General features: G+C 55.9%; 1 protein-coding gene across 4 annotated transcripts in view; it reads right to left on the bottom strand.

The window, feature by feature from the left end:
• Positions 1-2043: 2043 nt before the first annotated feature.
• Positions 2044-21406, bottom strand: part of ARHGEF10L (Rho guanine nucleotide exchange factor 10 like) — a 134842-nt gene continuing 115479 nt past the window's right edge. For all 4 annotated transcript variants that reach the window (XM_080655899.1, XM_080655901.1, XM_080655900.1 and 1 more), the window contains 3 exons: positions 12378-12552; positions 5049-5171; positions 2044-3866 (listed from right to left, as the gene is read on the bottom strand). In XM_080655899.1, the coding sequence (XP_080512025.1) occupies positions 3325-3866; positions 5049-5171; positions 12378-12552 (840 nt within the window). In that variant the 3' untranslated portion in view covers positions 2044-3324. The remainder of the gene's footprint in view (positions 3867-5048; positions 5172-12377; positions 12553-21406) is intronic.

Here is a 21406-nt window from a genome sequence, read left to right as displayed (position 1 = left end):
TCCGATAGTGCGCAGCCAGGCGACTGCGATGACGTCAGGAATGATCACAAAGCCGCCGTTGGAGTTTCCGTGGGCTGGTCACCACTGGTCCACAGCCCTCGTGCAAGGTGTTGGCCGTGGTCCCCACTTTAGGGATGGGGAAACTGAGGCTGGGAGACACACGGCAGGTCTTTGGCGGGGCTGTCCTTGAACGCAGGCCTGCAGGATCCTAGGCTTCAGGCTTGCTCACCAGCCTCTACCCACTAGTCACTCGGAGGGTCTAGGAAAAGTCTTGACCGGCATTTGACGAACGGGATAGAGGCACCCGTGGGAGCCCCACCCTGCAGGGCACTTGGTAATGGACCTGAGCATCGTGCACTTTGTCCCACTCATACTTAGATAGGACACTCCTCTCCCGTGAGAGGTGGGCAGGACAGTAGTGAGTCTCCCTTTCATACAAATTGGGAAACTGAGGCTCGGAGAAGATGAGTTCAGCTGGAACGGAATGTCGTTGGTCAGTGCCCATGGCCATGGTTCCTGCATACACAGCTCCCCCAGCCACTCCTTGCCTTCTGGCAATCGAGCCAACCACGACACGCTACACACCCCGTCTTCCATAGGCCGCCCCCTGCCAGAGGCCCTCCCCCTTTCTCGGCACACCCTCCCCGACCCCAAGCCTACACCTGCTGGCACCTCTGCCTGCCCTGCCCTCTAACCATGCCCTTCCTAAGGGCAGGGATGCCACTGCCCTGCTCACCTCCATGGCCCCAGCAACCAACACGGTGCCTGAATCTTGCAGATGTGGATGTGAGACTGGCTCCTCCAGGGAGTGCGGCCCCACCGGGTGGTTAGGACCCGGCGGAAACATCCTCTCCGCGCCGGCTCTTCTCGCTGGCTTCCCAGAGCTTCGAGCTGCTCAGAGGGTCCAGGTGAGAGGTGTGCCTCCCATCTCCACTGGGCCCTGCTTTCCTTCTCCCCCGTCCTGGGGCCGCTCTTGGTGAGTGTGGAAGAGAGAACAGATGGGCGGGTGGGTGGACAGACTCTCGGACAGATGACAGAGATGGCTGGGAGGGAAGGTGGGGGAAACACTTCCCTTTTGGACGGTGGGTTTGGCTTTTGTTTTTTAGCGTGCAGGCAGCTCTGGGAATATAAGGATGGAGATCGAGCCAGAAGGAATCCAGGACCCCGAGCAGCCCCACCTGCCAATTGCCCCACAGCCCGGGCTCTGCTCCCACCACCAGCACTCACCCCATATTCCACCACCAGCACTCACCCCATCTTCCCTCAGACTCAGGGGCCTCAGCCCCATCCTTGCCTTGCTCTGTTGCCCATAGCAACAACCCAGAACCAACCTTCCATGTGGTGAAGCCCCAGCTTCCTTCCTTCCCAGGTTGGCAGAGCCAAGGCGTCCTGCCTCCGTACCCTCCAGAGCTGGGGCCCAGCCTTTTTATCAAATCACTAGAGGCCCGATGCACGAAATTCGTGCAAGGGCCTTGGCCCGGGCCCCCGCCCACCACCACCACGGCCAGGGGCCTCTGCCGCCTCTGCTTCAGCTGCCTCTGCCTCGGCCCCCCGCCCACTGCGACTTTGTCCGGAAGGAAGGATGTTCAGAAGGACGTCCGGTCTAATTAGCATATTGCCCTTTTATTGTTATAGATATTCAGAAAAGAAGTTTCCAAGAGCCCCTTCTCGAGCAGAAGGGAACTTTCCAGGGTGGTGGAAAAGGATACTAGAGACCCAGGCCTGTCCACCTCCTATTGTCCGACAGCCGGCACTCACCTGTGGGGCTCTGCAAGCTAATGGGATGAGAAACTGAATTTGTCATTTAAGTTAGTTGTAATTAATTTTAAAAATTAAGTAGCCATCGATGACCAATGGCGACCACAGGGAACGGCACAGTCCTGGGGCTGCTCTTGTGGCACGTCCTCAGGTGCGGGGCCTCGGCCACTCCTGCCGAGGGCAGTGTCACTCCGGCTCCCGAACACTCCCCACCCAGAGGCAGCTGCTCTCGGTCTCTCCCCATGTCCCATCCCAAAAAGAAAACCCCCTCAATCCAAGCACCGATGTTATTCTCGCCTTTTATTCCAGCATCTCCCAGAGCTCCAATATGTACAGACTTTATTTATACACAGATAATATACACCATATATACGTATTTATATATATTCACACACCAGCCCACACGCTCTCATACACGCACACGCTCACGCCCTTCAGGAGGGCCGCGTGGCCACCTCTGAGCCCCGCTCGGCCAGACAAGAGGCGCTGGGCTTGCCAGGCCGTTGTGAGGTTTTGTGTTTTGTTTTTTAAAAAAGGCCATTTCCTCCAGAGGAGTCTTCCCTCTCCACAAACCCAAGCCCCTCCCCCAAACTCCAAATTTTATCTTGTTTTAACAGGAAGAGGTTTTCCTCTGCTCAGCCAAGACAGTTACTAGAGATCAGGCCTGTCCACCTGGGTGGTTACTAGAGACCCTGCCTGTCCACCTGGGTGGTTACTAGAGACCCCGCCTGTCCACCTGGGTGGTTACTAGAGACCCTGCCTGTCCACATGGGTAGTAACTAGAGACCCCGCCTGTCCATATGGGTAGTAACTAGAGACCCAGCCTGTCCACATGGGTAGTAACTAGAGACCCAGCCTGTCCACATGGGTAGTAACTAGAGACCCCGCCTGTCCACATGGGTAGTAACTAGAGACCCAGCCTGTCCACATGGGTAGTAACTAGAGACCCAGCCTGTCCACATGGGTAGTAACTAGAGACCCAGCCTGTCCACATGGGTAGTAACTAGAGACCCAGCCTGTCCAGCTGGGTAGTAACTAGAGACCCAGCCTGTCCACCTGGGTAGTAACTAGAGACCCAGCCTGTCCACCTGGGTAGTAACTAGAGACCCCACCTGTCCATATGGGTAGTAACTAGAGACCCCACCTGTCCACATGGGTAGTAACTAGAGACCCCACCTGTCCATATGGGTAGTAACTAGAGACCCAGCCTGTCCACCTGGGTGGTTACTAGAGACCCAGCCTGTCCACATGGGTAGTAACTACAGACCCAGCCTGTCCACCTGGGGTAGTAACTACAGACCCAGCCTGTCCACCTGGGGTGGCTACTAGAGACCCAGTCTGTCCACCTGGGGTAGTAACTACAGACCCAGCCTGTCCACCTGGGGTGGTACTAGAGACCCAGTCTGTCCACCTGGGGTAGTAACTAGAGACCCAGGCCCATCCACACAGCCCTGTTCAGGTCCCTGGAAGGCGATTCCACCCACACTCCCGGGGGCCCTGGCCGGCCGAAGGTCCCACGGCGACCGAGAGCGGGGCACGGCTGCAGCTCTGCTCCCTGGGTGGGGGCTATAGCGTCAACAGTGGCACCTGCCAAATGAGGAGGGTGCTGTCCGTCTCCCCGCAGGGGGCCGGCCTCCCGCCCACACCCGAGGCACTGCCGAAGTTCCGGTAGCCCTGCCCGCCCGAGATGATGGCCACGGAGCAGATCTCCTTGCGGTGGGCATCGCGGGTGCACGGCCGACTGCGCACCCAGACATCAGGGTCGTCGGCCATCTCATAGATGGAGCCGTCCTCCTCGCTGTGCTCCAGGGCGGAGCCATCGGCGGGCACAGGTTCCCGCACAGAGAGCAGCGGGCCGGGGAGGTGGGCCGTGGAGCGCAGCCGGTACTGCAGGAGAATGCCCTTCTTGCGGGTCAGCTCCCGGCCCACATGGCTGGAGGGTGCGGGCGCTGGCTCAGGAGCCTGCCCGTCCGGCTTGTCCTCCTCGGCCTTGGGGCCCTCGGCCTCCTCCTGGTCAGTCCGTAAGATGTCCAGGGCCAAGATGCTGGTAGCCACGGCCAGGAAGGTCACAGGCCCGCAGTGACCATTGAGGGAGACCATGCCTTTCCCTGCAGACGTGGGGCAGAGAGAAGGGGCCAAAGGTCCAGAGCTTTAAGCAAGGCACCCACACGTCTCTGGGAGAACTTTCTGATTGTGGGGTTTGCGGGGGGTGGGGGGGGCGGGTTGTAACTGCAATCTATATTGGAACCTTGCCAGGGGGCCATGGGTCTGGGGTAGGGCTCTCCCATGCTACAGGCTACTTTCTTGGGTGAAGCAGGACAAGAGTGACCTTATAAAGCACCGGGGGACCCTCAGTGTGGAAGCGCCTGCAGCTCCCTGCCTGAGCCACCCGCACGGCTCAGGGCCTTTGCCCAAGCCATTGCCTCCATCTACAGAGCCTTTCCCACCCGCCTGATTCTATAACATCCGTGGAAGCCCAGCTCGAGCTCCTCCACAGCACATCCTTCCGGAAATCACCATGGAGAGCTGATCACTCTGTCTCTGTGCCCAGAGCCCGTGGGCCCCCACTTAGCACCTGCCACCCTGGACTATAGCCGCCCCACCAGACCATCACTCCTTGGGGGCAGGGTCTCTGCCCAGTACATCCCTGCAACCCCAGGACCCAGCCCAGGACGAATATGACCTATATGATGCAAGCAGGAAATCTCAGAATTTAGGGTTTTTCTTTAGCAGAGAGCTTGAGATCTGGTGGGGCTGGCCTCCCTTGGGGCTCCTCCCTCCCATGCACCCCTGCTCTCAGGGAGGAGGCAAAGAGTGGCCCAGAGCTCTGGGGTCCTCCCTGACCCACTTATCCTCCTGGGCCCTGCTGCCACACATCAGGGGAGACCCTCCTCTAATCTACGCACACACATTTGTACATAGCCCCCACCCCAAGGAGCCCTCAGGTATATCTATCTCTGGAGCCTGGACATTCTGAAGCTGCTGTGGGGAGGGAGCAGAATGGGCCCGGCAGAGCCTCTGCTATCAGTCAGGTGTCTCAGCCAGTCTTCAAACCACCTGGCCAATATGCACTACTGTGCCCATCTGCCAGACTGGGAAACTGAGACTCAGAAAGTGGGAGACTATGGGGCTGAGATGATTTAATTGCCTTGTACCACAGTGCTGCCTGAGATGACCGAGAGAAGTGGAGAAAAGACACCCCCAAACACCTGGACATGATTCACCATGCCCCCAGGCCCTCCATCTGCAGCTGACTCCTGGGCCCCGACAAGACTTTCCCAGAACCTCACCTGTGATCTTGGGGATGCCTTCCAGCCGAGGCACGGGTAGCAGGACGATGACACCCTGGTCGGTGCCCACCCAGAGCAGACCCTGGCAGATCAGGAGGCTGGTCACGCACACGTGCTTCTGGCCTGCAGTGAGAGAGGTCAGCATGAGCAGAATGCTCCCTGGGGGCAGCAGTGGGTTCTGGGAGCCACCTCAAATTGAGGAAGTGGTACCACCCGGGCTCCTCCGGTGAGACAAGCAAAAAGCTGGACGGGGTATGGTTAAGAGCTGGGGCTTGGGAGGCTGACCTGGCTGGGGCCTGGCCCCTGGACGCCAGAGCCGAGTGCTCCCTCACCCAGCCTCAGTTTCCTCCCGTGTAACCTGGGGCTGCTGCAAGGATGCAACGAGGGAACGCCATAGAGCACGGGGCTGGCCCCTGTGAGCTTCCACATAGAGGGGCTGGGTGCTCCGGCACACGGGGCAGGCCCAGGGGGCCCACACCAGGGTCACCGCCTGGGAGTGAAGCCAGGGAGGTGCAGGTTTGAGGTGAAGAGGAGGTTGGTGCAGATGGGATGCATGGGAGGGGCCAGGGTGGATACGAGAAGCAAAGCAAACGGACAAACTGTTGCAGCCCCTCACTTTCCAGCCCAGGCTGGACATGTTGCCCACGTGGGCCTCCCTCCCTGCAGTCCCTGGGCCCGACAGTGAAGAGGACAGCTCAGTGCCAGGAAGGAGCATGTTTCTGATGTCGGCCCAGATTAGCTCTTGCTGGCTATCCCCTGGGCACTGTCTCTTCTTTTTAGCAAACAGCGATGGCAAGGAGGGTCCCACTGCTCTTCACAGGGAGGAACCCAGTGTGGGCTGCACAGCCAGTGGCCGAGAGCAGGGCAGGCAAGGACGACATTTCATAGCCTCGTCCTGAGGATGAAATGAGTCGAGGAATGTGAGTCACTCAAGCCAGCGCCGGCACGTGGTGTGCACAGACAGTGCTGTCTGCCATTATAGTTGCTGTTCCATTGCCAACAGTCGGGTCAGTGAGAATGGGTGTGAAGGAGAGGCCCAGAGCGGACGCCTGGCTTCCCAGAGGGTTGGCCCGCTTCTTGCCCAGATCCTTCGGCCCCGCTGAGAGGGGCCGATTCTCCCCGAAAGGAAATTCTAACTCCTGCCGCGCATCTCGGCAATAACAATGCCACGTGATGTGTGAAATGATGCTGAGAGCAGTGGTCCTCAACCTGGGCCTGCAATTGGCACCACAGGAGGGCTCACAGCTGGGGGCCAACCCTCTAGAGATGAGGCCCCAAACGGCGTTTCTAGCAAGGTCCTTGGTGGCACGGATGCTGCCGGTCCAGGGACCGCACGTTGAGAAAACTGCTTTGGAGCGTCGGCTTTAGAGCACTCATGTTTGCTAAGCCTTGCAACCACTGAGAGGCATGCAAGGCACAGATGCTATGCCCATTTCCCAGATGGGAATGCTAAGGCCCAGAGTTCTCCCAGCTGGTGAGTGCAGGGTGGGGAGCCGCACTCAAGCCCCTGCCTACTACAGCCTGGTACTCCCAATGCCTCTGCTCTTGCGCAGATTGCCTCAGGTCCATATGAGGAGGGGTAGGGGCCTGCTCTGCAGAGCAAATCGTCTCGGAGGAGAATGATGGGGCTCCAGTCACCCCGGAAGAAGGGTTTCATTATGGGGCCCGCACAGCTTTGTCTAACCCAGCGTGCCCTATCGTCACCCATCCATTCAGTCGGAACACCGGGACATCCCCAGCACCTATTGTGTGCAGGATTCCGCCCTCAGTATGGGAGGCACAGGAGGAACCACACGCACACAATGTCCTGCTCTTGAGGAGCAAACACTCTAGAACTTTCTGGCATGATGCTAATGTTCTCTACCAGAATGTCCAATTATATAGCCATTAACCACGTGACTATTGAGCACTTATAATGTGGCTAGTGGGGCTGAGGGGTTGACTCTTTCATTCCATTTAATTTTAATAGTGGCTACCGGTATCCGTGCAGCCCTGGAAAGGGAACGTGGGAAGTGAAAACATAAACGAGGAACATAAAAACTAGCAGAGGATTCCAATGGGGTGATGGAGCAGCAGAGGGGGGTCCTGGGACTTCATGCCTCAGTCTGCTTCCAGGAAGGATGGGGAGGCAGGTGTGAGGATGCAAGATCAGGATGACGAGGCGAAGGCAGCCACATCAAGGCAGCACGTGCATGGGAGACAGCACGTGCAAAGGCCCTGTGACAAGAGGAGCTTGGCAGGCTGGTGGGACAGACCAAAGCCAGTGCAGCTCGGAGACCAGGGCAAACTCGCGATGAGCAGAGGGCGGTCAGGACGAGTCGGGGTAAGGACTGTGACTGTTCGTTCTGAGTGTGATGAGAAGCTACCAGAAGGTCTACCAGGTGAGTGATGGACCTGATTTCGGAGGAGTGTTTTTGCAGTGTGACAGAAGAAGGGGGCGTAAGATGATGACAGAGACGCAATGGTGGCAGGAAGAAAATGAGAAGCCAATAGGTTCGAGATCCGTTTTGATGCAGAACAACAGACCCGTTGACAGACCAGAGTGGGAGGAGAGAAAGGGGAGGAATCAAGGGCAACTCCGAGGGTTTCGTCTCGTGCAGCCGGGTACATGGCAGTGACACCGACTGAGATGGGGGAGGAGCGGGCTTGGGGTGGAAGTCCAAGTTCTCCGCCGGATGTGTTGCTTGAGATGCACGTTAGACAGCCAAATGGAGCTGTCAGCAGGCAGGGAGATATATGAGTCTGGCGATACGATGCAAACTCAAAAAGTCATATTCATAGTATTGATTCAATGTGGAAATGCAAACCACACCGGAAAAAAAAAGCCAGTTCATCACTTGACGGCAGGCACTATTTATTTCACACGCAGCATCTGCAGGTCCGTGGAGCCGGGACTCTGCCTCACACCTGCATCAACTACTAGGACACCTCCGGTCCCGCTCCAGCCCCCGGGAAGTCCGAGCAACAGACTCAGGCTACGAGCTCCCTCTCGTCACCAGCTGTCTTCCCCGCTGGCCCTGGCCAAGGCCTATAACTACCCTCTTCTTCCCTCTCCTTATTTCCTGTTCGCTGTCCCAAATATAAGCTTCATGAGGGCAGAGGCCTATCCGTGCTCAAGGTCCATTCCCAGTACCACGGCCCATGGCAGACACTCAAACAGTATCTGTGAGTAAATGGGTGGGTGAATGAATGAATGAATGAATGAATGAAAGATATAGGAAAGTGGAAAAGGACATGGGTGCTGATGTCACTGACTAACTGTGTGAATTAACACGTCACTTTCACTGATCAATGACTATTACAAACCTACCTTGCTCAATTTTATGATTATTAGAAATATACATGTACATATACAGTATATATAGAGATAATATATATACACGGTTGAGCACAGCTCTTAGCCCTAGGACACAATCAATAAAGGCAGGCTATTAGAAAAACAGCTATAATTATTAAAAGGACCTAGACTCTTCAGACCAGCTCCGCCAGAGCCATAAACCCACAAAAACAATAAAGCCAAGCACGGAAACAGTGGCAAATTTTTCATCTCGAGCGCCTCACCTCCTTTTCCGAGGCCCCGGGAGCCTGAAGACCAGAAGGAGATCATTTCCTGATGCCCCTGCATCCCCCCGCCCCCCACTCCCACCACCATCCCCATAGTCAAAACCCAGCGAGCAAAAAGGAAGGCAGCGAGAAACCGAAAGAGATGCCGGAATTGAGAAATGACTTCATCATCAGACCTCACTCTGGGGCCCTTCCTCCTCCCCCTCTGCCTCGAGGGAAAGAGCAAGGCACCTCACAAACAGTCCGAGAGAAAAAAATTCTAATGGTGGATAAATATTTTATCACAGAGACTTAATGCAGCAGTGTGCAGCTCGCCCGAGCCATCTGTCTGGAGATATGCAACTTTAAAAAGCTCGAGCTCTCGGAGAACATTTTATTAATGACCTGTCTAGTTAAGAGGAGGAGGGAATTTAGGCTCAAAAATGCATTAATACCAGTCGGGTGCCGAGGAGAAGACGGGGGTCGGGGGGAAGGAAGCGTGATAAATATTTTATGTCCCCTTAAAGAAATCCACGCGTAAAGGAGGAACAAATTTATTACTAATTATGCAATTATTTCATTTGCTGGTGTGGGTGAAGAAAAAATACTTAAAAGCCTTTTCTAAATATTTCTAATAAAGAATGTAAGAGTCCTGCTCTGTTGTTCTTTAGCCGAGGCACAAGGTGGGTGGGTTTGAAGCGGCCCTCTGCCCCATGCTAGCTCCAGCCCAGCATCCCTCAGGTGTGGGGGCCCTTGGCTCTCAGTGCGGTGTAGAAACGGTCAGGCCAGGGGGAGAAGGCCCAGGGCAGTAACCTTCGGGAAGCCCTGTACCCGGGAACCGCAGCCTCCATCCCGGACGTGCCCAGGGCCCAGCCCCAAAGAGGTCCGGCGAGCGTAGGGGATGGCTCTGTCCGCTCTGATGTAGCTGATGAGGTGGGAAGGGCATGGACTTGGAGGGTGGGGGTGAGCAAGGAGCTCCTTGGGAGATGCATGGCCCACAGTAGCCAGTGTGACCAGGGATGGGGGTGGCCGAGGAGGCATGATGGAGCCGATGACCATGCACAGCACCATCGGGGACTGAGACTTACTCAAGCCAGAGGCTGCCCCGTCTCAGGCACACACCTCCCTGAGAGGCAGGGCCCAAGGATCAGAGAGGTTCCCCACCCGCTCCCAGTCCCAGGGCTGCACAGCGGCAGAGCCAGGATTCCAGCAGGGCCTGCCCGACTCCGGGTTCCGGGCTGCCCTACATGGCATAGTCAAGCTCTGACTCAAATCTCGGCCCCTCACCGTACAGATGGGGAAACTGAAGCCCAGGAAGGGGGACGGCACAGTAATCTGTGAGAGAGCTGCGATTCGCGCCCTGGCTCCGGCCTCGTCAGCAGCGTGACCTTGGGCCTGTCGCTTAACCTCCCGGGCCTCGGTTTACCTGGCTCTGAGATAATCATCACCATGATGAACGCTCTCCCTTCTTTGAGGGGTAAGTGCAAAGAACAGCTCAGCCAGGGGGCGTGGGAGCGTGTTTTGAACGTCCACCGTGAGTCAGGTGCGCCGTGGGAGCTGAAGTTTTTCCACCTGCAGCCGATCTGCCCACAAATCCACCTCTGGGCCCCGGTAACCGTGACTCTTCCTCTCACTCTGCCCACTCCCACAGATGAGATTGACACGCTCAGAAAGGCCCAGAGATTGGGCGATTTCCTCCTTATCCCACTAACTTGAAATAATTTAGCTATCAGCATGAATGGGGGAATATTTTGTGATACAGAGACACATCTATCATAGCCAAATGGATTTACTTTGTAGAATGGCTAAATCCTATGAAATACAAAAAAAATAAAGCTGCAAAAGAAAAAGACCCATAACACGGGCCCCACAAGCCCCTCCCACCCCCAGGGAACAGGTTAGGGGGCTTTTCTTCTCCTGGTGTACCCCACATCCCAGACCTGGGCAAGGTGCCTTCCCACACCTGATGGCATTTACCAGGAGCCCGGAACCACGTCCAGTCCCATAGAGGGACCAGAGGTTCCGGGAGGCAAAGAGACCTGCCCAACACCCTATGTCAGTGGTCGGCAAACTGCGGCTTGCGAGCCACATGCGGCTCTTTGGCCCCTTGAGTGTGGCTCTTCCACGAAATACCACGGCCTGGGCGAGTCTATTTTGAAGAAGTGGCGTTAGAAGAAGTTTAAGTTTAAAAAATTGGGCTCTCCAAAGAAATTTCAATCGTACTGTTGATATTTGGCTCTGTTGACTAATGAGTTTGCCGACCACTGCCCTATGTGATTGAGCCAGGACTCTGGGCTCCTCTAAAGTCATCCCTTCCCGCATTACACACAGTGGGACTCTGAAGTGAGTCTGACATGACCTCTTGTGATCCCAGTCTTGCCTCTGGCAGGCAGCATGACCACAGACCAGCCTCCTGACCTGCTGAACAAACCTCAGTTTCTGCAACTGTACAGCGGGGACAACCCCCACCTCGTGGGGTTAAGATGAAGTGAGACCCTGCAGGTAAAGCGCCTGGGACCTCGCGCACGGTAGGGCTCATGGCGGGGTGGTAGTTAATTATACACTGTCGTTGTTTGTTGTTGACCTTGTTGTTAGTACAAGATCCCCTGTGGCCACAAGTCAAGGACAGTCTCAACTAGCTGGGAGGAAGCAGGGGCCAGGGTGATTTCCAGGTGCTCTGTGTGGGGTCAGGAACCATGCCTCTGGGGTAAGACAGGCTCCCATGGCCGCAAAGTGCTGGCTAGCATGCCTGCCCTCAGTCCAGCCTCACACAATGGGAGGTCAGTCGCTTTTAGCGACGCCATAGCCCATCTGCTGAGTCCTGGTAACATCGGTGCCAGGCCCTCAGCCTGCCATGCCTGCTCTGCCCCTGGCCCCAGGGCTCTTCAGCTCCCCAGCTGCTAAGACCAGCTGAGCCTGCAGTGCTTGGGCAAGAGGGAGCTTCTTCCTCCTCCCAGACCCACGCGGGTCAGTCGGCCTGTCTGGTGGAAGCTGGGCCAAGCAGGAAGGCAAGGCAGGCTGCTGCAGCTGGCTCTGTCGTCTGCTCTAAGGCCAGCTGTGGGCAGGAATGGGCCCTGAGCAGGTGGCCGCCCTGGCTCTCCCAGCACAGCCTGCAGGGGTCTGGGTGGCAGCATGGGCTGCAGATGGTAAGGGAAATGCCTGGAGCCAATTCTACCAAAGCCTCAGACAGATACGGGACAGGGGTTAGGTGCGCTCCAACCTTAATCCTCTCCATCACCTCTCACCAACAGCTCTGCAGGAGGAAGCACAGGCCCCCGGGGATGCTGTCCAACCCCACCTCCCAGCCTGGCCAGGGAACTAAAAGGGACAGCTGTCTTTCTTAGAAAAACCTCTAAGAGAAGAGCCCCTTGCTCAGCCCTTGCTCTTCCCCTTCACCTCATCCTGAAGGTGATTCGAGGCAGAATTGGTTTTTTGTCCCTCTGAGGAGTGGCAGGTGTAGACAGGCCTGCTTCTCACCCAGAGTGGCTTTTTAGCAGCTGCCTGGCTTGGGAGAGTCCGCTGAGCTCGGAGCCTCACTTCCTGCGAGCCCGCACCCTCTGTGCTGCAGGGTGAGGGGGCACGTGGTGACAGCGAGCAGGGCTTTAAAAGGACAGTCCTGGGCTCGCATTCTAAACCCACCTCTTCCTCCCTTGGAGGCCCAGTTTCCAGGCTGACCCAAGGCTCCCACAAGGTTAATGAGATGGACTGGGCAGGATGCACCTCTGCCGGCTGCCAATGTCAGCGCCCTCCCTCCACAGGCCTGGGACGAGGCCCCTGCAGCCTCACCTGGCAGGAGGAAGGTGGTCCTGGTGGCGATGTTGATCTCCTGCAGGTGCTCCAGAGTCTCCGTGTGGAAGAGGCGGATGGAGGAGCCGGAGGAGAAAGCCATCCAGACGCCGCTGCCTGCCTTCACCATGTGCGTCACGCTCACGGCCTCATCCTGGTGCGCCTCGAAGCTTTGCTGCGGACAGAGTGGGGGTGTTGGTGCTGGGCCAGCCAAACACCTGGAGGCCACGCTACTCTGGCCTCTGCCTGAACCAGCTGAGGCCGGAAGGAAACCCCAGAAGCCCAGCAGTGGCGTGTTGGTAATTGTTTAACAGGAAGAGGTACCCCGGTGTGTCGTGTCTGCCAATTCCCATGGTGTAAATACTTCCAACGGGGCCAATCTCAAGCTACCCACACGACATCACTAAACAAGGAGCAGGGAGAAATTCACACACACCAGGCTCTTAGGAGTTGACAGGACCCGGCTCCAGCATGCCACTGTGACAGGAGAGAAAGAACTAAAGGCAATGGAAGGAAGCAGCTGCTGACATATTATCTGAAGTTACAAAGGCAACCAACACAATTACTGGGAAGAGAGGTGGGTGCTGTGAGCCAAATCCTCACTTTTTACAGCGGGGAGGCAACACAGAATGTCCAAAAGGGATAAGCCAGGAACCGGCAGGGCAGACAAGTTACAGTCATGCCAGGTGAATTAAAAACAGAAACAGGTGACAAGTATTTCCCCCCAGGAAGGGGGCTGGGGATGAACCATTCTATGCTACTTGATTTTTTTTTTCAATAGGTGTATGTATAATTTTGGTCTTTTAAAGAAAACCTCTTTTTTAAAGAGAGAGGACAGTCAGAATTCCCATCCACTGCAGGACAAAGTCCAAATTCTTTAACTCGGCACTCCGCCCGCCTCTGCCTCAGCTCTGTCCTGGCAGGCTCCCTCCACGCCAGGCCGACCCGAGCCTGTGTGGGAAGGACACTCAGGAGGAACCACGCGGCCATGCCTCCGCCCTCACGGTGACCTACGTGCTGTGTGCATCACCCAGTGCCCTCCTAGCAACAGCCTTTCAGCACCTGAAGACTCCCCCTCGGGATGATGCCCCTTTCCATGAGGCACCCCGACCGCCCTTGCACCGGACCACCTTCTGCACGCGGTTCTCCACTGTCCAGCCCCGTGACACCGACGCCACCCTGTGACACCTACGTCACCCTGTGTCTGCTCAGCGCCACCCACCCTGGACTATGATCTCTAACAGCAGACACTGAACCTCAGGCCCGTCAGTACCCCCTGCTCAGCACAGGGACCAGCACACAGTAAAATCTGGTCACAGAGTGAACGGACGGACCCTTGAGCTTCATCTACAACATCCAGATGTTGCTCAAATGCAGACAACTCCAGCACAGCAGACTGGAAACAACCTAGGTGCCCAACCATTGGGGACAGTCAGGTAACTCAGACGTACCCACTCGGTGGACTGTTCCACACCCATTCGAAATCGTTTACAAAGACTGTGTAAAGATCATAGGAGAATGTGAATGGTAGAGCAGTACGTGCAAAAACAATGAGGGAGGAAGAAGTGCAGGGGAGGAGAAACCTGAACCCGGAGGGCTAGTCCGGGGCAGTGCCTGGTGAGCTTCCTCCTTTCCACTTCCTCTGTAAAGAGCACAGAAACCTGAAACTGCAGGAAGATGTTGGACGGAACATGTATTTCCGTCAGACCTGCTATTAGAGCTCATTTCCTCAGTAACTTCACAGGCCTGGGCCTCAGTTTCCCATCTGTGAGTGGAAGTTGTCATGAGGATTACAGGGACCTGGTGAGGGGGAGCTCGCTACAGGCCCCGTTCCTAATATGGTCTCATTCATTCAGCAGATGTTCTTGAGCTCCTACTATGTGCTTGGCATGGGTCTAGGTGCTGGGAAGGTAACGATGAATGAGATGACCAAGGGGCTCTCATGAAGTGTGTGTTCCCAGTGCAGAGACCAGTGAAACAAATAAACAGATAAAGATGACTCCAGGTAATTAAAACCACTGCACAGAAAAAAAAAGTAGGGAGCTGTTAAGGTTGGGTGGCCAGGGAAGGTCTCTCTAGGAGGCATTTAATCAGAGACATTAAAAATGTGAAGGAATCAGCCCTGGGATAATGGGGTGAGGGTGGGGAAAGCATTCCAGGCAGAGGGCACAGGAGGTGCAAAGGCTCTGGGGCAGGAATGAGCTTGCCATGTTTGAGAAACAGGAAGGTGGCCAATGTGGGGAGCACAGTGCTAAGACAGAGGTGGGAGAGGTGGGCAGGGCCACCTTAAAATCCACAGTGAAGCCCTAACCGGTTTGGCTCAGTGGATAGAGCATCGGCCTGCGGACTGAAGGATCCCAGGTTCGATTCCAGTCAAGGGCATGTACCTTGGTTGCGGGCACATCCCCAGTAGGGGATGTGCAGGAGGCAGCTGATCGATGTTTCTAACTCTCTATCCCTCTCCCATCCTCTCTGTAAAAAATCAATAAAATATATATTTTTTAAAAATCTACAGTGAAGAGGTTGATTGTAAGTGCTGGAGGGGGCTGAGCCGGTAAGTGACATGATCGGGTTTACCTTGGAAAGGGGCTCAGTTCATCAGCTGTGTGTGGCAGGAGCCTGGAATTCCGGGCCTCGTGCGAGCTTGGTGAACAGGAAGCGACAGTAACACGACTCGGCTTGTTTTGCTGCAGAGTCACTCTAGCCAGAGCCTCAACCCAACTCCATTCCATCTCAAATCACCAAGAGGTTTCCCATGGAGACAAAGAAGCTGGTGGGGGCTCGGGGGTCCTCCGTAGGGAACCAAGGCAATCAACTCAAAGCTCATTCCTGATCTCATTCCTGATCCGAATGCAGGACCCAGAAGGGCAAGACTTTGAGACGGCCAACAAAATTGCTTTTTCTAAGCCAGTCCCTGATGGCTGAGCTCTGCGTCCCAGCTGGGGGAAATGGGGTGCTCTCAGGAGGCAGGGTTCTGCAGCTCACCCCTTACTGGGGGACCCTGAGAGCAGCAGCGATAGCTCCCCCTCAGACAGGAAGTTCACCAAGGGCAGGGGCGCATCTCCATCAAAATGGGGGCTCCCCAGGAGTGGCGAGAGGGCAGGGAGCTATTTCCTCCCTCAGACCAGAGACTCAGACTAGGGGCTCCCAGGGGGTGGGGGTTCTCTGTCCCTCTTTCCTCAGCACCCCACCCCAGTGAAGGCCCAGGTGCTGGAGACTCAGCCAGGGAGCCTCTGGAATCTGGGAAGAGGCTGAACCCCTCACAGCCTCCACAAAGCCAAGTCCAGACCATGCAATGCCAGGGGAGTGTGGGGGAGGGGGGGGCGGGGGAGGTGAGTGAAATTTCCATTTCTCTGTCCTTTCACCCCAAACCTGCTGCCCATAGTCCTGGCAACCCTAGCTTCCAGTCCTCTTTTGTTTTCCTCTCTTTTAAAACCTTTTTATTGAATCTATTGGGGTGACAGTGGTTAGTAAAATTACACAGGTTTCAGGAGTACAATTCTATAATACGTCATCTGTACACTGCATTGTTCACCACCCCAAGCCAAGCCTCCTCTCATCACCACTAATCCCCTTCACCCTCTTCCACCTCCTCCTCCGCCCTTCCCTCTGGTCATCACCACACTGTTGTCTGTGGGTGAGGTTTTGGGTTTTGTTCCGTGTTGCTTTAATCCAGGGGTCCTCAAACTTTTTAAACAGGGGGCCAGTTCACTGTCCCTCAGACCATTGGAGGGCCGGACTATAGTTTAAAAAAAAAAAAACTATGAACAAATTCCTATGCGCACTGCGGGCCCGGGACAAGTCGGCTGCTAAGCAGGACAGGCAGCGGCACCCGGCGGGCCAGATCAATGTCCTCAGCGGGTCGCATGTGGCCCGCGGGCCATAGTTTGAGGACCCCTGCATCCCTTCACCTTTTCCTCCAGCCTGCACAGTTCTCGCTTCTTGAGGCACCTCCTTCCGGGAAACCCTGGTGGAGGGGGTGTTATCCTCCAGAAGAGCCTGCACCGGAGACAACTCTCCTGAAAGCCCACACGCAGGCCGAGCACCTGCTCAGACAGGGCACTCCCGGGGCCTTGCTGGGAGAGGCCCGGCGAGGACCTCACCGATGAGGCACTGAGGCCCAATCTGACTTCCCAGGGCGCCGCCCTCGGTGAAGGGGCGGACGGGCGGATGGGGAGCAGGTGCTCCGTCCGGACTTTTCCAAAGGCAGCTCGCACACACTTGCACACAAAAACGCACGCACCATCAGGAAAGCAGATGCATGCTCACACGGGTGCAGCGAGGCTCCTGCCCGGCTCCTGCAGAAAAGTGAGCGTTCCCTGCCTCCAAAAAAGCCAGACCGCGCTGAAACCGAGAGGCCTGGGACCACAGAAAGCTGCCCCCGAATCTGCAGCCAGCCGGCCCTGCTGCTGTGGGAACTGAATTAAAGGAGAAGTCAGGGGTGGGAATCCAGGCTCATTTCTCAGAGGCCTAACAAGACTGTCTCCAGGCTCAAAGGGCTTTGCACCAGGCCTGCGCAACCCGCCAACCCAGGGGTAAGGGGCGGGGGGGGGGGGGGGGGGGCAGGGCAAAGGTACATATGGACCACAGCACAGCAGCCCAGCCCCTCGCTCCTCGGTTCTCTCTGGGCTCCCCAGGACCCCTCCCTGTGCGGGGCACACAGGGCAGGAGCAGTGGCACGCCAGCATCGTGTGCCCGAGGGGGGCTGAGGAAGCGGAGGGCAGCATCCCGTGGGTGTAGGCGGCAGTGAGGCCCACCCTCGCTGCCCACTGGGCCGGGGCTGATAAGCCATGCAGCTTATTTTGTTTTCCAAGTGGGGTGCTCAGTTGCCCAGAAAGGAGCTCAGAAATTGCAGGGGAGGCTGTCACCTCAACAAGGGCAGGGGTGCATCTTCATCAAAGTGGGGGCCTCTCCTTTCCTCCCCACCAGGGCCAGGAGATACACTGCCCACCTGGCACCCCAACTCAGGTCATGGCTTCCCATTTCTCACCTCTAGATGCCTCCACTAACCCCTAGCGGTATTGGGGGCCCAGAAGTGGGGGCTTTAAAAGGACCCTACGAATTGGTAGCGGTAGCAGTACTGGTAATTAAAGGGGAGGGGTTGCTGAGGAACCGTATATTCACAAATTCTCCAAAAATCACCTGCAGGTGACCTTACATTACAATGGGAATCTGGTACCTTTAAGATGGGGAGACCTGGCGAATCCACCTGGACCCAGGGATCAAGAAGGGGGCCAGCCTGTATGTCCCGCCTCCTTGGGTGATGTGACAGGAAGTCACATTTGGCCAAGCATCTGGCCACTCAAATCTCGTCACGAGGAAACAACTGAGCAATTCCAGATTATGGGACTTTTTAGAAGACACTGGCTTGGACGTCTTAAAAAAGTCCATATCATGGATACACACACACACACAAACACGCGTGTGCACAAAGGGATTATTCCTGATCAAAGGGAGACTAAAGAGACATGACAACCGAATGCAACATGCGGCCCTTGCTGGATCCCGGATGGGGCTGGGGAGAAGCTATTAAGGATACTCTGGTGAAAATGTGCATATGGACAGTACAGGCAGTCCTCGGGTTTCGTCGGACTCGAAGTACGTCGTTTTGTGGTTACGTCGCCATCTCACATTTATTTATAAAAAAAAAAAGTTCCATATGTACATATGTGCTTTATGTTTTTATTATATATTTACCACAAATAAACGTCAGGAATTGTTATCTTTCTTTTAATTTTTTTTTTACTGTTTCACTTCATTAGTGCTGTGTATGTGCTCCATGTGAGTGATGTAGGTGCTTATGTAGATGGGTTCCGACTTACGGCAAAAATCGCGTTACGTCACACCCTAGGAATGGATCTCCGATGTAACCCGAGGACCTACTATACATTGATGTCAAGTTTCTGGGTACGTTAAATGCTACTGAAGTCATTGGAGAGCCATGCTGAAGTATTTGCATGTGGTGGGTGATGATGCCTACAACTCACTTTTAAATGGTTTACCCCAAAAAGTGGGGGGGGGGGGGAGCTGTATATGCATAATTTGGGAGTGTTAGGAATTATGACAAAACTAGAGGCCTGGTGCACAAATTTGTGTACTTGTGGGGTCCTTTGGCCTGGCCGGCGATCAAGGTCTATCAGGGGGCTGGCCAGTGGGGGGGAGGGAGCCCGAGAGGTTGGCCGGCCATCCCCCTGATCAGGGCTTATGGGGGGCCAACCAGCAGGGGGGAGGGACCGTGGGAGGTTGGCTGGCCAGTCGGGAGGAGGTGCCGCGGGAGGTTGGCTGGCCGTGGGAGGTTGGCTGTGGGGGCACACTGACTACCAGGGACCAGCTCCTGCATTGAGCATCTGCCCCCTAGTGGTCATAGCAACTGGTCAACCAGTCGTTCTGGTTGTTTGGTTGTAAGGTTTGCTTAGGCTTTTATATATATAGATGTTAGCTGGCTTACTAGGTGAAAAATACATGTGTGCTCATTGTACTATTTTTTCAACTTTCCAGTAGTTTTAATTTTTAAAAATAAAAAGTTGAGTAGGGAGAGGCAGTTATTTAAAAAAATTAAAAGCTGGCCGCTGGAGGGGAGGCCTGGGCCTGCCGCCAGCTCCCAGGGCTCCCAACTCATCCCTGGCCAGGGCACGGTCACCTCCCTCTGTCCATGGTGCTGGGAGGTGCTCTGTGCACGCAGGCTGCAGTCAGGAGCCAGTCGGGGAGACGGGAAGAAACCAGGTGTCCTGCACCCACTCATGGCGCCCTGTCCCCTTCGCTCTGTCCCTGCAGCCTCAGGGCAGCCCCCCACAGGCACTGCACAGAGGGCTTCGGTGAGTGAAATGGCCCCAAATAGTGCTGACACAGCCCAGCCTCCACTCGTACAATATTTATGTGCCTCCAGGTGACGCTCTGTGCTTGGTTTTTACAAATTCCCAGGTGAGCAGCTCAGAATTCAAAGTCATTAGAGCTAAGATGATGCCAAGGAGCCGGGAAGGAACGCTGGGGCTTTCCGGGGCCAGGAGCTGCTGGGGCAAAGGCTGGGGGCTGGCAGCTCTGCTTGTTGGGCTCCTACTATGCGCCAGGCTTTTCCCAGGCCGCAGTGTTCCATCCTCACAGAGACCCTTACGAGAGAAGAGGAACATGCCCAGAAAGGGGACAGGATGAGCCGGGTGACCCACAGGCAGGGGCGGAGCTGGGCATGGACCCAAGCTCAGTGATCTCCCCAGCACCCTCAGGCCCACCACGCTGGTGGGGTGTAGTGCGAAGGGGCTCTGGTCTCCCACTCCCAGCTCAGTCACCACCCCTGCTGGCCTAGGAGGCACCATCCCGGGCCTGGAGACCAGCCACAGAAGCTCAGCAACTATGCCTCCACCTAACACCCAGCACCACCAGTCCATCCTCATCTAACGGGCGGGACACCGAAGCTTCCAGAACCAGCGGTGTGGAGTCACTCCGTCAGCCCGAGGTCACGCTCCAGCTGCGCACTGGGCAGGCACCGTCCCTTTCTTTATCTGTCTTGTTCTTATAAACTTTCCACAGCTGAGTGAACATACTGCGAGGCTGAGTGACGGGCACTGAGTCATTGTGCTTAGGAAACGGGGCCGGGGGGCCAGGATTCCAGCTTAGGGTGACCAACTTGTCCAGTTTGCCCAGGGAGGTCCCCGTTGTAGCATGAGACATCCAGCTCCTCATCCTGGGCAAACCGGGGCGGTTGGTCACCCTCCTGGGTCTCCAAAGCCCCCCCACACACACACTTGCATGTGAGTCTCAGCCGATGCCTAGACACTCTCCCTTCAGAATCCGACCCGGTCTAGGCCAAGTGACCATGTGCTCGAAGAAGAGCTGCCCTTCCAGGTTCATTTCTTCTTCTTCTTCTTTTTTAATACATTTTAATTGATATCAGAGAGGACGGGAGAGGGAGAGAGAGATAGAAACATCAATGATGAGAGAGAATCATTGATTGGCTGCCTCCTGCACGCCCCCTACTGGGGATCAAGTCCGCAACCCAGGCATGTGCCCTTGACCAGAATCGAACCTGGTACCCTTCAGTCCACAGGCCGACGCTCTATCCACTGAGCCAAACCAGCTAGGGCATTCCAGGCGCATTTCTGACTGAGGCATCCACCTCTCACCAGCAGTCAGTTAACATCTCTGGGTCTCAGTGTACTCATCTGTGAAGTGGGGATGAGGCCATTCCTGTCTAACAAGAGACTTCACCGGACACTGGGCTCTCCTAGCTCGGGGTCCCCACAGGAGAAGGGACAGAGGGACGGACATCCCCATCAGCTTCAGAACTGAGAGCCAGTCCAAAACTTTTAGCAACCCACTTTGAAACTGATGGTGCAAAGTTTGGTGTCTTTGGTGCGTTTTTCTAGAAAGATGGCCAACCGGCACCCAAAAGTTAAGCTTTCTTGCGCTAAGGCCAACTTGTCACAAAGCACATAAGAAGGTGGGCACAGAGTTTGGGGTTGACCCCTGCCACCCCAACCACAGCCCAGGCCGAGGCACAGAGAGCGCCACGGCTGGGAGGCTATCCCGCGGCGGCCGCACCGACATTTTGCCTTTAAAAACAAAACAAATTAAATCCTCCGGGGCATCTGGCTGTTCTGGAGGAAGCGGAAAATAAAAGAACGTGGCCTCTTGATATTCTCCTCATTAGTACTATTTCATTTCCTTTTGTTTTCTTCAATTATGTGAGCCAGCGCAGCGGTTCCTCTCCATGGACACCTGAGAGGAGACCTCTGCATGATCGTGTCCTGGCAGCCACTCCCACCTTGCCCTGTACAAGCATGTACCTGGTGCCCGCCCCTGGCCCAGCCATCACGGGGACCTTATAGAGGCCGAGCAGTAGAGACGGGACGTGCACCTCCGGCACCTGTGCATGCCCGGGCTGCAGTCACATCGCTCAGCTCACCTCACGGTGTCCTGCAACCCCCACGAGGGACTCCTGAGCCTCTGATCGGGGGAGGAAGCGAGGCTCAGAGCTGAGTGAGCCGTCATGGACAGAGGGGGCGGAGCTCAGTGTGCCTGGCTCGCCCTCGGCA

Source organism: Plecotus auritus, assembly GCF_963455305.1.
Source record: "Plecotus auritus genome assembly, chromosome: 2".
Lineage (NCBI taxonomy): Eukaryota > Metazoa > Chordata > Mammalia > Chiroptera > Vespertilionidae > Plecotus > Plecotus auritus.
This window is presented reverse-complemented; position numbering and strand designations above follow the sequence as displayed.